Source organism: Arvicola amphibius, chromosome 2 (genome assembly GCF_903992535.2).
Source record: "Arvicola amphibius chromosome 2, mArvAmp1.2, whole genome shotgun sequence".
Lineage (NCBI taxonomy): Eukaryota > Metazoa > Chordata > Mammalia > Rodentia > Cricetidae > Arvicola > Arvicola amphibius.
In genome coordinates, this window is record NC_052048.2 from 75,609,565 (window position 1) to 75,624,641 (window position 15,077).

The following is a 15,077-nucleotide window of genomic DNA, read 5'->3' on the forward strand; positions in this document are numbered from 1 at the left end:
GTATTATTCAGTTGTAAGACAATGATGTCAGGAAATTTGCAGGCAAATGGATGGAACTACAAAAGAATCATCTTGAGTGAGGTAACCCAGATCCATAAAGACAAATATAGTATGTACTCACTTCTAAGTGGATATTAGAAATAAGATAAAGGATAATCATGCTGCAATCCACAGACCCAGAGAGGCTAAATAACAAGGAAAGCTCAAGGAGGGTATGCATGAATCTCACTGTGAAGGGAAAAAAGAGCAGACATCACCAGCAGATGGGGAGACGGAGATGGGAACAGGAGGGATCCGGCTGGGGGATGGAGGAGGAGAGTAGTGGAAGAGATGACTGGAAAAGTGTGACATTTCAGGGTGAGACAGAAACCTAGTGCAAGGAAACTCCCAGGCATCCACAAGGATAACCCAAGTAGTCAAGACTCCTAGCAACAGCAGATACATCACCTCAACTGTCCATCTCCTGTAAACAGGCAAGACTTCCAAAGGAGGGACTGGGACACCAACCCAGCCACATAATCTTTGGCCTACAATTTGTCCTGCCTACAAAATGTGTTGGGGTGGGCTGGAGAGATGGCTCAGCTGTTAAAGGCTAGGCTCACAACCAAAAGTATAAGATGTGTTGGGGTAAAGGTGTCACAGAAATTGTAGGAGTGGTCAACCAATGACTGGTTCAGCCTGAGACCCATGCCAATGCCACGAGAGGGAGCCCACCCCTGACACTGCCTGGAGGGCCAGGACCCAGAGGATGGATGACCCAGAGACTCAGGATAGAACCAAACATGGATGGCAAAACATCAATAAAATGATTCCTAATGCTATTCAGCTATACTCATAGATTGGTGCCTAGGCCAACTGTTGTCAGAGAAGCTTCACCCAACAACTGCTGGAAACAGATGCAGAGCCACAGACAAACATTAGGCAGAGCTCAAGGAAGCCTGCAGAAGAGGGGGGATGAAGGATTGTAGGAACCAGAGGGGTCAAGGACACCATAAAACCCCCACAGAATCAACTAATCTTGGCTCATAGGGACTCACAGAGACTGAACCAACAACCAGGGAGCCTGCATGGGACTGACCTAAGCCCTATGCATATATGTGACAGTTGTGTAGCTTAGTCTTCTTATAGGACCAAGAAGGGTGGTAAGCAGTTGTCACTGACTGTTGCCAGCTTCTGGGACCCTATTCCTCATACTGGGTTACCTTGTCAAGTCTTAATATGAGAGGAGCTTACTGCAACTTGATATGCCATGTTCGGTTGATAGCCATGGGAAGCCTGCCCTTCCCATGAAATGTTGGGAGAGTGGGGGAAACTGTGCTCAAAATGTAAAATAATAAATAAATAAATAATTTTAAAAAGGAACCTGCACCAGATAGATGGTAGTGGCACATGCCTTTAATCCCAGAACTAAAGGAGGCAGAGGCAGGTGGATCTCTATGAGTCTACAGTGGAAGTTCCAGGACAGCCAGAGATACACAGAGAAACCCTGGCTCAAAAACAAACAAAACAAAACGAACAAAACAAAACAAAAAAGGACCTATGTCTCAAGTAAAACACTTGGACCTCAGTTCTCTCATGGCTGTCACAGGCTTGCAGGGGCTATGTGCACATAACATTCCCCTAGTCTCTCTTCCCCAGTGGAAAGCCTTAGCACACTTTCTCCTTTATTCTTCCCTATATTTTGAAATTCGAGGATTTTTGTTGTTGTTGTCTGGTTTTAGAAACAGGTCTTGCTATACAGTGCATGCTGGCACCAATCCCTGCTTCAGCCTTGAGTGCTGGATCACCATCGTGAACTACTATGCCCAGCTCCAGTGTTAGTTTTCAACTGGAAAGATGAACACATTTTGCTAAATGCAAAAAGCCAGCAACAAAAGATGGTGGGCTGTATTGACAGGAAACAGGAGACAGCCTCAGAGGCAGAGAGTCACAGTTGCCTGGAGCAGCAGGAACTGCTAATGGTTCTGGAGTTTCTTTGGGGGAGGAAGAAAGGCTCCATACACATCACCAAGCAGCACCACAGTAAGTATGTGGAAGACCCTGCACCGTACGCTTTAAACAGTGAACTTTATGATGTTTGAATTGCATCTCAATAAAGTGGATAGAAAGAAAGAGGTTGAGGGGTAACAAGAAAGAGCTGCTCCACCTAGTGCACACAACAGGGGCAGTGCTGGGCTGATGGGAGGTGAGGATGGACGCAGGGACTTCCATGTGCTCTTGAAGATGAGAGACCATGAGTCTTGAGGGGGTGGGGGCAAGATGCATTAGGTTCATTTTTCAGAAACTCTACTGTGCAATCACAGTAATCAGGGCATGCCTGAGGCAAAGATAAGACAGAAACAGACAACATAGAGAGCAGAGGAATCCTAAGAGCTAGCTTGGCATGCAGGGCTTTTCTTGACTACTGGGAACTGTATGAACTTATTTCCATTCAAGTGACTTACAGTTCAGCAGACTTGTAACATACTTACATGAATTAATATGGGAGGGAACATAGCAAATGGCAAAAGATCTCAAGCCCTTTCTCCTGCAGTCTGGTTACTGGTCCAGTACATCTTTCCATCATTAAGGCCACATAGGCAGGTCTCATCATTTGCCCCAAATCAGATCTTTCAGGCTAGGCAAATGCTCCCTCCCTTTTGGTGGTGTCTCAGAGATGCAGTCCTGAGTCTTCTTTTGGTTTCTATCAAGAGTCATTAGGGCCCAGAAGAACTTTAAATGGCAAAAACTACAATGATTATGGGGCTGGCGCTGTTCTTCCAGAGGCCCTGGGTTTGATTCCCAGCATCCACCTGGAGGCTCACAACCATCTGTAATACTAGTTCTAGGGATCCAATGCCCTTTTCTGGTCACACTTGAGATATAAGGCATATATGCAGGAAAAACATCTATATACATATTTTTTTAAAGAAAAACTCAAAAAAGAGCAATAGTTACATTAATCAGCAGGAGCAGGGGTGATGGCTGAGGGTCAAAATGCTTGCTGCACAAGTCTGAAGACCCATGGGAAAACCAGGCGTGGTGTGCACACACATAAATGCACACACACACACACACACACACACACACACACACATATATATATATATATATATATATATATATATATAATTTCTGACCTCTAAAAAAGCAAGCAGAGCATCCTTGTAGACCATGCAGTTTGGAGACGGGGGATGACAAGCGTACTCCATGCACAGTGCTATGAGAAAGCATCTACCCTGTGCCCGCAGCGTGTTCAGCCTCATGTGAGAGACCAGTCTCTCCTCTACTACATGAACTCCAGAGTCATCACGTCTACACTGTGCCTGTGCAGCGTGTTCAGCCTCATGTGAGAGACCAGTCTCTCCTCTACTACATGGACTCCAGAGTCATCAACTGGCAGGCAGGCAGTCACTGGCACACATGATTCAAAGGACAGGAAAATAAGGTGCATGAGAAAGTGGGGGAAGCTCAGCAAAGATTCAGACAGAAGAATCCACAGTGATCCAGTAAACCCCTCCAAATGCCATTATTTTAGGCCTTTCCCAGGAGACAGAAAACAGACAGGATGTTAGAAACCCTGGTTCAAGAGCACTGTGAAAAGCCTTGGAACTGAACGGGCTTCAGGGAATGTCTGCAAGGCCAGACGGATTGGCAGAGGACACTGGACACGTGTGGCCCCAAAGCGGATGTGGAATACTGAGGAAACAAGAGGAGGCAGCAAACATCGGAGAACAGGGGGACGGCAGGAAGACAAAAACCCGTAACTAAACGGGGTTATGCTCCTCAGGCTTGCTTAACTATCTGGACACAAAAAACTGGAGCACCTGAAGTATACAGACTAAAAATAGAAATGGGTGAATCCAAATAAAAATAAAAAAGGAAGCATCTACATGGATATACACCACACTGCCCCCGACATTTCCCGATTGGGAAAATTTAGGCCCAAGGGATCCAGTACCACTGGATTTGGTTTGGTTTGGTCTGGTGAGACAAGGCCTTGAACTCGAAGCAGTCTTCTTGCCTCTGCCTTCTAGGCATTGCAACCACAGCGTGGTCAGGACCCTGGCCTGACCGCTTCATCTGCAATCCCCGGTCATCTCAGCTGTGACAAAGGGAGGTGACACGCTACATATCCAGAGTGATCTCGAGGGCTCACTGGGTTGGCCGCATGAATCCCCGCACACACCAAGCACCAACCGAGACTAACTGTACTAGCATCTTACGTTAGATGTGAACACGGGCAAGCGCGTCAAACCTTCAGGCCACCATCTGTGGAGACATCATGCTGGATGAGGCAGGACAAGGACACAGTGAGTCACACTGCATGTGACACCTGTTCCTACTGGAGCTCACTTCCGCCACACCACCTTGTTCTCAATCACTTTGTCTTTGACCTTGGGCTGAACACTTCTGCCGAATTTAACCACTCAGTTTACCAGTGAACTTTGTATTTCATGTATCAAACCACTTAGAAACATCAATAAAAAATTAAAGAAAAACTGAAATACTACGTGAAAGTCTTTAAAACCTGTCCTTGTGGTCAGATAGCACTAGGGAAACCAGGAATGTTAAACATGCCATGCTGTCTCTTCAACAGAAGAGTTGTATAACTGTGTTCTGCCCAGAAGGCTGGGAATGGAGGTACTATTAGCTTAGGTGATCACTGCACTATTAGTATGGCCAGAGGACCCCCAAACTCCTCCAACTAGGACCAAAGGTGGCTAATAACCCGGATGACCTATGCACTATCTGAATGCCCAAGACCGCACCGGATCTTTCCTTGGGCACTTGAGACAAGGCCCTTCTTCATGGATGAAGTGACATGTACCTTGAGGAGAGTTCGCATGTAATGGCACCTCCTGTGTACATGGGATTGTGCTACACCAGAAAACTTCTTTTCAGATTGTACCATACTTAAATATGACTACAATAAACCGTGTGGTGTCAGACTCCAGAAGTTTGAACCAGCACCAGCCGCTGAGTCATGCTAAACTAGACTTCCTTCGTGCCTGCCTCCCTCAGATCACTACTCCACTGGCTGTGCTGTTTGCAGAGACCTCCCCCACCTCCAATAACTGAAGCCCAGGAAGGACACAGCACGGCAACAGAGTGTTTTCATCAGCTGTGCTAGAACAACGGGCAGCATTGTGACAGATGAACTCCTGGGTAGGTGAGACTGGTTTTTCCTTTGGTCTAGTCAGCTTTAACTGCCAACTGGACACAGCCTCGAGTCACCTGAGAATGCTGTCTCAACTGAAGGACTGCCCAGATCAGACTAGCCTATGAGCGTGTCTACATGTCCTGATTGTTAATTGATGTGGGAGGGCCCAGCCCACTGTGGGAAGTACCATTCCCTGGGCAGGTAGGTGGTCCTGGCCTGCATAAGGAAATTAGTAGAGTAGGAGCAAGCCAGCAGGCAGTGCTCCTTCATGGCTTCTGATAGCGGTCTTGGCTGGGAGTGAGTCCCCTGGTTAGAAGGTAATTCCGCATGGAATAGCAAGCAGGTCTACCTAAGAGACCCTGCCTCGACGCCCCTGGAATGGACTGTAACCTGGAAAGTGAAATAAAGCTTTCCTACTCTAAACTGCTTTTGGTCAGGTTATTTTAATCACCGAAACAGATATGAAACTAGAATATTCATTGTTTAGGTTTTCACTAGCAGGTCTGTGCCCCACAGTAGAGGTGGGATGGCAGCTGGTGTGTGTTTGGAAACGTTTGGGTTTAAACCACATGCAATAGCTCACCTTTATGTGCTCAGGGTCCACATAGTGCATTCTTCTCATGTCACATTCTTCAACAGTGTAACTCAGCTTGAGGTTGTACAGGAGCCACACTCCAAACACAACCAATGTACACCTAGGAGGGAATCAGGTACAGTAATGCAGTCTGTGACACCCAGAGAAAAGCCTAAACTAAGTGTAATCCTAACTCAAGTGGAATAAAAGCAGAATCTAAGGCAGTGGTTCTTAGCCAAGGGGTCAAACAGCCCTTTCACGGGGGTCGCATGTCCTGCACATCAGACATTTACATTATGATTCATAACAGCAGCAAAATAACAGTTATGAAGTAGCAATGAGGGTCACCACAACATGAGGAGTTGTATTAAAAGGTCACAGCATTAGTGAGGTTGAGAACCACTGATGAAAGGTCACCAGAGGGTTAAAGAAAGGTGTCATTTCCTGATGAGATAAATTAGTCATTTATGATTGTGTTTGTTATAAGCAAATACAGAATCTTCTCGTGCCCCCAACTTTTTTTTGCAAGGGCAGAAAAATCCAAATAATAAAATCCAAATTACAGTGCTGATGATAGGGTTAGACTGAACAAGTAATATCTGAACTACTGAACTATAGAATCTTTGCTTCAATTGTTTTCTTTTTCTGCTTCTTTAAATACTGTCGGGCCTTTAAAAAAGAAACAATCTAGGTGCAGGGAGAAGTGGAAAAGCCATAGATGCCACTCTCACATATGAAGTTCTCAAAGTTTTAAAAAAAGAAACAATCTCACATGGTGGCGAACCACCACCTGTAACTCCAGCTCTAGGGAACCCTCTCCTGGCTCCTGGCACTAGACACACTGTGCACGGGCACACATGCGGGCAAAACATTAAAAAAATCAGTCTACTTGTATTTCTAGAGAATTCTACCACAAAATGAGTAATCAGAGGGCATTAACAGTTATACTTAAGTGCATCAAAGAGCTCTCTGTAGCTCTCATAAATTCACACTAGTTTATCATCGCACGCGTGCGCACACACACACACACACACACACACACACACACACACACACAAATAGACACACAGTCCTAGGAGGAAAAAGAGTGTCTAGCTTTTGTTCTAAAGATTTCAGTGTTTGATGTTTTGGTTTTTTTTTTTTTTTCTCGACAGGGTCTCTCTACGTAGTCCCAGCTGTCCTGCAGCTTGCCAGGTTAGACCAGACTAACCCGTACCTCACAAAGATCCTCCGCCTCTGCCTTCCCAGTGCTGGGATTAAGGGTGTGCACCCATCATGCCCAGCCAAGATCTCAGTTTTAATAAGACCCCAGTAACAATGATAAACGAAAGGTTAACATGTCTAACCACAGTTTAATATCTACATCCTTAAACCTTATTTGCTTCTATTGTATATGTGTGAGTATTTGCCCACATATATGTATGTTTACCACATGTGTGCCTGGGCCCCAAGGAGGCCAGATGAAGGTGTCAGATCTCCTGGAACTGGGGTTACAGGAGGTTATGAGCCACTACATGGGTGATGGAAAACAAACCCATGTCCACTCAAAGTTCACAAAGTACTTGGGAGACATCCTTCCAACTCTCCAATCTGTTTTTATAAAAACAACAGTAAGGAATAAGCTTTTGAGAAAAATAATGTATTTTCTTAAGGCAGAGACAGTTTTTAAAATAAAGCCCCTAGCAGTCTATGCTGGCTCTAACGGATGCGAACCACCAAGGAAGCTGATCTGAGGATGATGATGCACGGAGGGAGGGCTTGCTGGGAGCGTCTGAGACGTCCAGAGTTCTCCCTTCCACATGCTGCACCGTCACCTTCCCCTGGGATTGAGGACATGGTCAGGATCTGAGATTGCCTATGAAAATGGCTTAGCTGTGCCTGGAGAGAGAAAATCTCCATACAAAAAAATCTATCTTCCACATACAAGATCCAGGTAACGTGAGTTCTCCAGAGCCGAAGGAAAGCAGGGGGGAGAATGAGAAGGCACCTCACTGGGCATCTGATACCTTTCCGATTGTAATCTCAATGAGTATATGGCGTGCATGTAATACGTGTGTGTGTGTGTGTGTGTGTGTGTGTGTGTGTGTGTGTGATCTATGTAGGAATATCATGTGTCACAGCTTGTGTGGAAGTCAGAGGACTGTACGTAGGAGCTGGTTCTCTCTTTCCACTCTACAGGTCCCAGGTCATCAGACTTTTTAGCTGGTACCTTTACCCTCCGAGATACTTCCTGCCTCCTATCCTTATTTTCTTATTGACCAGAACATTCCAAGCATTCTGGCTGGCTAGTGAGCTCCAGGCTCCAACCATCTCTAAGACTTCCCCAGCTGAGATTATAAGCACATGCCACCTTGCCTGGCTTCTTTAATATGATTCTGGGTCCTGGGGATTGAAACTATGTCCTCAGGACTTTAACGACTGAAGTATCTCCCAGTTTTCCTGCCGTCTTTCCCACCTGCACCGCAGCCCATGTTTTTGTGTTGTTGGTTTTTTGAGACAGTCTCATGTATCTCAGGATGGCCTCAAAATCACTAGAGGTGCAAAAGACCTTGAGCTCCTGATTCCCCTGCCTCCCCGTCCCAAGTGTTACAGTACCACACCTCGGTTATGGAATGCGGGAGTTCAAATCCAGGACTTCTTGCATGTTAGGTATATGCTCTACCACTGAGCTGGATTCCCAATTTGATTTTTTTTTAATGAAAGAGCTTTAAAAACATCCCCACATGTGCGTCATGTGCCTCTCTTTGCTGTACACTTCCTAGCATGGGTGTGCCCTGCACACACACCACTCTGCATGGGCCCAGGTCCGTCTGGTCTGAGGTCCTACACCAGGCACCTGACTTAGTGGTAGACGTGTTGTAAGCCTCAATAAACACACCAGCTGACTGGGACTGAACAGGATCAAAGTCTTTATTCATAGAACCTTTTGCCTTTCTTTCCCACCTCCTAAATTAGTCTCTCTCTCTCTCTCTCTCTCTCTCTCTCTCTCTCTCTCTCTCTCTCTCTCACACACACACACACACACACAAAACCATAAATATAAATAGATTTTTAAAAACAGGGCTGACGAGACGGCTTGGTGGGTAAAGACACTTGCCACCACGCCTGACAATCAGTTTGAGCCCACAGTTCACATCAAGGTAGCCAGAGAGAACTGACTCCACCTCTCTGCCCTCTGCCCTTCAAAAGCATACTGCTGAGTATGAAAACACATGCACAAAATGGGATTTAATTTGAAGAAAGAAAGAAGGAAGGTTTCAACTTGGTTTGGTACCAAAGAAACCCACCAGGTTCTTCCTTTGCTAATTTTCCTAGATGCTAGGATATAAGGGCCACCTGGCTTCAACGTCTGCTGTCTTCTCTAATGTTCTATATTTAGTGGCACCTAGGAGTCCTGAGGATACCTCCCTTTGCCGGATTTACATTAGCTCACAGTAGCTAAGAATGCCTCTTTTGCTAAGCAGTGGCATGAAGAACAGGCATCCAAGCTGTTCTCAGTCATCCAGGCTCAGACACTAAGCAGCTGCTAGGAATGGTGCTCCCATCAAACCCACCTATTAAATGCAAGCAGCGCATAAACCCACTCCTCTACGCACTGAGTTTCACTCAGCTGTGGCTGAACCTGCTTCTTGAACCCAGTGGTTTCCTCTAATAACAGGTACAAACTTCTCCGAATCTAATGCTGTTGACCTGGAGGCTGTGCTTACTTGAGAATGTCTTTTAATAACAAGCTGGGTCTTCTCATCTTGTTCTGGGTTCGGGTGTACCATTGCAGGGAGGTCCTTGAGCAATCGCTTCTCAGCTTTACAGAGGGGAACTCAGTTGGCATTGCTGGGAGAGAGGGGAAGAAAGAGAGAAGCGTCAGTCAGGTGATTATACCTGGAGAGACTTTAAAGTGATAAACCTGGTGATAAAAGGGATGGACTCATGATACAACGTGGATGAAACCAGAGGGAGTTACAAGGAGCTGGCGCTCAAGGGCTACACACCGTACGAGATCTAATGCTCTTCAGATGACCAAACCAAAGAACCAGAGACCACTGGATGCCAGGAATTAGGGGAAAGGAGGTGTGCTAGTACATGTCTATAACCCCAGCCTTTGGGAAGCTGAAGCTGGGGGATGGCGAGTACAAAGGCTACATACACTTTTCAGGAAGAAAAATAAATAAATAGAAGGGAGAGTGGGGGTGTGGCACCATGAAGGACTCTGAGGTGATGGAAATGCTGGCCTTGATGTATCCTTGCTGACGTGACTGTTGAGACACAGCACTACCGTTTTGCAAGATGCCATGGGGGAGTAAAGGTACAGAGAATCTAAAGATTGTCACATTATGAATCTATAACAATTCCAAAATTTAAAATTTTAATTTGGAGTAGGGGACTGGCAGGATGGCCAGTCAAGATCATAGGTCGGGGCAAGTCTGATGCCAGCAAGTCTGACAACCTGATTTTGATCTCTGGGTCCCTCTCAGTAGGAGAGAATCAACACCTGAAAGTTGTCCTCTGCCCCCTGCAAATGCACTGTGACACATGCACATGTGTGTGTGTGAGAGAGAGAGAGAGGGAGAGAGCAAGCGAGAGAGAGAGAGAGAGACAGAGACAGAGAGACCAACTGTTTTTCTCATATGAGACATGGATCTCATTGATATTTTCTCCTAATTCTATACTGTTGACCAAAAGAGGGACACACACACATTCACACACAATAATAAAATTAAAAATTTAATTCTTCAAAAGGCCTTTCTTTTAGCTATCTATACAGAAATGTTTAGAGATGACGCAAATGAGAGAGCTTCTTTACAAAATAATAAAACAGGAAGAGGGAAAAAATAAAGTTGGTCAGTATTTAAAGCTTGCTTCAAATTTGGTGTAAAAAATAGTGGTAGTAATCTTATTCTCAAATGTTGGGATTAACACTTTCTGGAGGGCCCAGTGAGATTCAAACCACCCACCCAAATTCCACAGTCAGACCTTCACTCTGGAACTCGGGCTGAGAGGTCACTGCAGGAGGCACTTGCCTTGAGACATCTCAAGGCTCCAGGGTGGCCACCGGTTTTACAGACTTAAGTAAGATGCCATGCTGAGAAAATCAGCAAGCATCTACCGAGGCCTCCTGGGGAGTCATAGTCTGGTTCTGTTCTGTGAGATCCTGGTCTGCGATCTGGAGGGGTTCAATGGGACCCCAATATTCTCCCATTCAGGGAAAACAGTGAGACATCAGGTAAATAGTGAAGCCTGCCTGGTTCTGGTTGGTTGGAAAGTTCTGTCTGTCAATGAGTCTGTGCTTCTGGAGTGTCCATTAATTTTGTTACAAGCACGGGACTGAGAGAGCAACGGATCCGAATCGATTGAATGTTCGGCTGCAGAGTGGCGACTACACACCTCATTTCCGATTGTTCTTCTTTGAGGGTGTGAGCTTTCTGTGTTCTGTGTTTCTCGGTTATATTTGTGCTGTCTCTGCTGCCGCCAGCCACCAGCCACCCTTGCCACCATGGCAGCTTTCATGGCCAGGGCTCAGAATTTATCTCCGAGCTTTCTGGCTACTGGATTCAGTTTAGAAGGGATCAAACATCTTCTGAGTGTGTATAATATTAAAGCTGTTTTTATGTTCTTCCATTTTATTGAAAAACTGGCTCTGGAATCGGGTTATGGCTTTCCCTCTCTCAGATGTAGGCATGCTTTTAAAGTCTCTATGTCCAGGGTCGGGGGAGCAACCTGATGCTGTAATAGGGAGAATAAAGCGAAGTAGAATAGCAAAAAAAAAAAAAAAAAAAAAAAAAAAAAGGTTTGTGTGAACATTTTGTACTTCCAAACTTAAAAGTTTATTGGGCATGGTAAAAATCTGTGAAAAAAGTTAACAAAACTCGTAACACAGGATTGATAGTGAAAAAGTCTATGCATAGGTAATCTTAACCATGTGGCATAGGGCCACTTTGGGATATAAACAACATGTGGTTTGCCACCATCTTAGCTGTTGTACCCCATCAGGAAGTAGGCTGCCATCTTTGCTAGGGTTGGAGAGGATGGATGTCATGTGACTTCGCTGCCATCTTGATTAAAGGTGACTACATGGCATAAACCGACCAAGGAGGCAACAGGTCTCCAAGACATTTTGGATTAGGATGGATTTTTTTTTTTGGTATAAAAATTCCTGCCCTGAAAACAAAGCTATGAAAATAAGGTTTATGAAAGATAGGATTTTAAAACAACACTTGTTTAAGAGGTATCAAAGCTTCACACATTCATATGCAAGGAAAAACCCTGCGCTGGCAGCCAAACCAGGTGGTGCTGGTTTTAAAGCTTTGGCTACCACGGAAAAGAGCTGATGCTTGGCACTGTGTGGCAGTGCTGGACTTCCTAGAGAGAGCCCAGGAAAGGACCTTAGCAGTTCTGGAGCTGTCCGAGCCATATGACAGCCACCAGAAACAGCACCTGCTATGAAATGGAGCTGGCTGGGACCTAGAAGGCATGCTTTGTGTGCTGCTGAAGCTGGGGCCAGAGAGGTGACCTGAACCCTGGGAAAGCCCAAGGATTGTGGGCAAATCCCAGCTGTTAAGCACGAAGCTTTCTGCTCTGTTGGAGCTTGGCTCTGCTGTGTCCAGATGTGGCTGTGCCCTGCTTCTTCCCTCTTGAAGTAAAATTTTACTTTAGTTTTTGATATTGTAGGAGCCCACAGTTGAGAGACTTTAAACTTCTTTAAGAGGAAAATTTGGAGTTTTAAGTTTATTTGTTTTATTTTGCTTTTCAAGACAGGGTTTCTTTGTGTAACAGAGCCCTGACTATTTTGGAACGAACTCACTTTGTAGACCAGGTTGACCTTGAACTCACAGAGAGCCACCTGCCTCTGCCTCTTAGTACTGAGATTAGCGGCACCACACCCAGCTAAAACTGGATATTTTCCTTTTTTTAAAAAAGGAAAATCTCTTAAAACATTTAAATTTATAAGGGACATGTTAAGTTTATAAAATGTTTTATATTAATAATATGTGATTTTAAAAATTAAATAAATAAAAGGCTAAAGAGTTAGGGCCATAGCTGTGAGCACCAAACAGTAAGTACCAGAAACTGGGATACTCCTATATAACGATGCAGCAAGATAATGACCTAAGCAGTGTGGCACAGAATCAGAGAATGCCTCTCCTTACCAGAGGTCTATTCGGTCCACCCTGGCCTGACCTAAGAATGTGTCTAGAGGCTGGAGACAGGGCTCTTCCAGAGGACCTGAGTGAAAACATGTGGCTCCTTAGATGAACATAGGTAGACTGACTCTCAAGTCATTTCATTTTCCTTCTTTTCCCTCCTCTCCCTCAACTCCAGCTCCAACTCGGCAGATATTCTACACTGAAAATATTTAATACCATACTGTATCATTCTACTTGAAGTGCATTAAAAAAAAAAGTGCCAAAGCCTTATTAGGAAACCTTAGCTAAAATAATGCTGAAGCCTTAAATGAGAAGTCACAACACCAAGACCCTGGAAAGTCTTCAAACTCTACAGTCATCTTATTGAGCAGCGCTTACAGCTGTTCCTGTGGGCGTTTAGGAGCCACAAACACTGATGGATTTGCAGACAGTGGAGGCCTGGCTCATGAGCTTGCAGAAGAAAACGGTACATCAGCAATGGAGACAGTGGCCATTTGTGTGATGCTTTGGTCAAAAATCTGACTTCACTTACCCCATGTCCTGAGAATCTGAGATAAGTTAAATTTAAAGATAACGGTCTGTCCTGGCAGAACTTTCAAGGCAGAATGGTGCATTCTGGCTGCTGCTGAGGAGCAACCAAGAGCATCCTCAGGATCAACACAAGAAGCTGATACATCTATGGTCCGATGAGGGCCTGGCTACACCTTAAGCTGGCATCAAAACTTGACAGTGTCATACCATCCTCCACATGGTACTGGTGTCCAAAGTCTAAAAACTCCAAGACTGAGGATGTTATGGAAAGTAACTGAGGCTAAGGGTGCCTTTGGAGAGGCCAGGAAATAGCACTGTGTGAAGCTGTGAAGATGAGACCTGTTTCAAGGAAGCCTCAGGATACTGAAGATGTCAGGACTGTGCTCATCAGTCAAGGAGAGCAGCAGGCACGGAGTATAGCCAGCCTCAGGAAGAACCCGTATGAGCAGAGGTAGAAGAGCTGGAGGGGTGGGTATATCCAAGTCTATTGAATATTTCATCATGGCTCTAGATGCTGGACATGGAGCTGCAGGGTTTGCTGTCTACCCTGCTGGGTTTTGCTTTTGTTTAAGTGAGACTGTTTCATGCCATTCTTCCATTTTGAAATGTTTATTTTTGCACCAATATATAGCTTGTTTTTTGTTTTATAAAAGTCATGCCGGGCTGTAGTGAGGAGCTGTGGGCCGCATTCCCGCCGCCCTGCTCCCGGCTGCCTGGTTAGCTTATGCCCCAAAATAACAACACACAAACTGTATTCATTTAAACACTGCCTGGATTTTTAGTTTCAGCCTCTTACCCACATCTTGATTAACCCATATCTAATAATCTGTGTAGCACCACGAAGTGGTGTCTTACCGGGAAAGATTCAGCACGTCTGACCTGGTGGCTGGCTTCATCGCATCTGGCTCACTGAGGAGAGTCATGGTGACTGTCCCAGAGAGGAGAGGCGGGGCAATTGTCTGAGCCATCTACCTCACTTTCTTCTTCCTGTTCTGTCTACTCCACCTATCTAAATCCTCCCCTATCAAAAAGCCAAGGCAGTTTGTTTATTAGCCAATGAGAATCCTCCATCACCGGGCAATGGTGGCACACGCCTTTAAACCCAGCACTTGAGAGGCAGACACAGGCAGATCTCTGTGAGTTCGAGGCCAGTCTGGTCTACAAGAGCTAGTTCCAGGACAGGCTCCAAAAGCTACAGAGAAATGCTGTCTCGAAAAACCAAAATAAATAAAATTAACAGTGAAGAGACTTTTTTTCTTTTCTTCTCCCCGCCTCCCAACATGGTTTCTCTGTGTAGCCCTGGCTGTCCTGAAACGAGCTAGGCTGGCCTTGAACTCACAGATATCCACCTGCCTCTGCCTCCTGAGTGCTAGGATTAAAGATGTATGCCACCCCTATCAGGTGCTTTTTTTGTTTGTTTGTTTTTCAAGACAGGGTTTTTCTGTAGCTTTGGAGCCTGTCCTGGAACTCGCTCTATGGCTGGCCTATAATTCACAGAGATCCTCCTCCTGCCTCCTGAGTCCTGGGATTAAAGGCATGCTCCACCACCACCTGGCTTCAGGTGACTTTGTATTTCTTAAAGTGATGGGAGTTGTTCAAGTTGAACTGTAGTTTAGGTGATTAACTGAGACACTGTGGACAAAGGACAGAAGGTTATTGCTTAAAAGTGATGTGTGCTTCATGCCAA

The 15,077-nt window shown here is 45.3% G+C and overlaps 1 protein-coding gene across 2 annotated transcripts in view; it reads right to left on the reverse strand.

The window, feature by feature from the left end:
• St3gal5 (ST3 beta-galactoside alpha-2,3-sialyltransferase 5) overlaps positions 1–15,077 on the reverse strand; it is a 57,335-nt gene that overhangs the window by 15,867 nt on the left and 26,391 nt on the right. For both annotated transcript variants that reach the window (XM_038320230.2, XM_038320231.2), the window contains exons 2-3: positions 9,425–9,548; positions 5,727–5,838 (exon numbers count right to left, since the gene is read on the reverse strand). In XM_038320230.2, the coding sequence (XP_038176158.1) occupies positions 5,727–5,838; positions 9,425–9,548 (236 nt within the window). The remainder of the gene's footprint in view (positions 1–5,726; positions 5,839–9,424; positions 9,549–15,077) is intronic.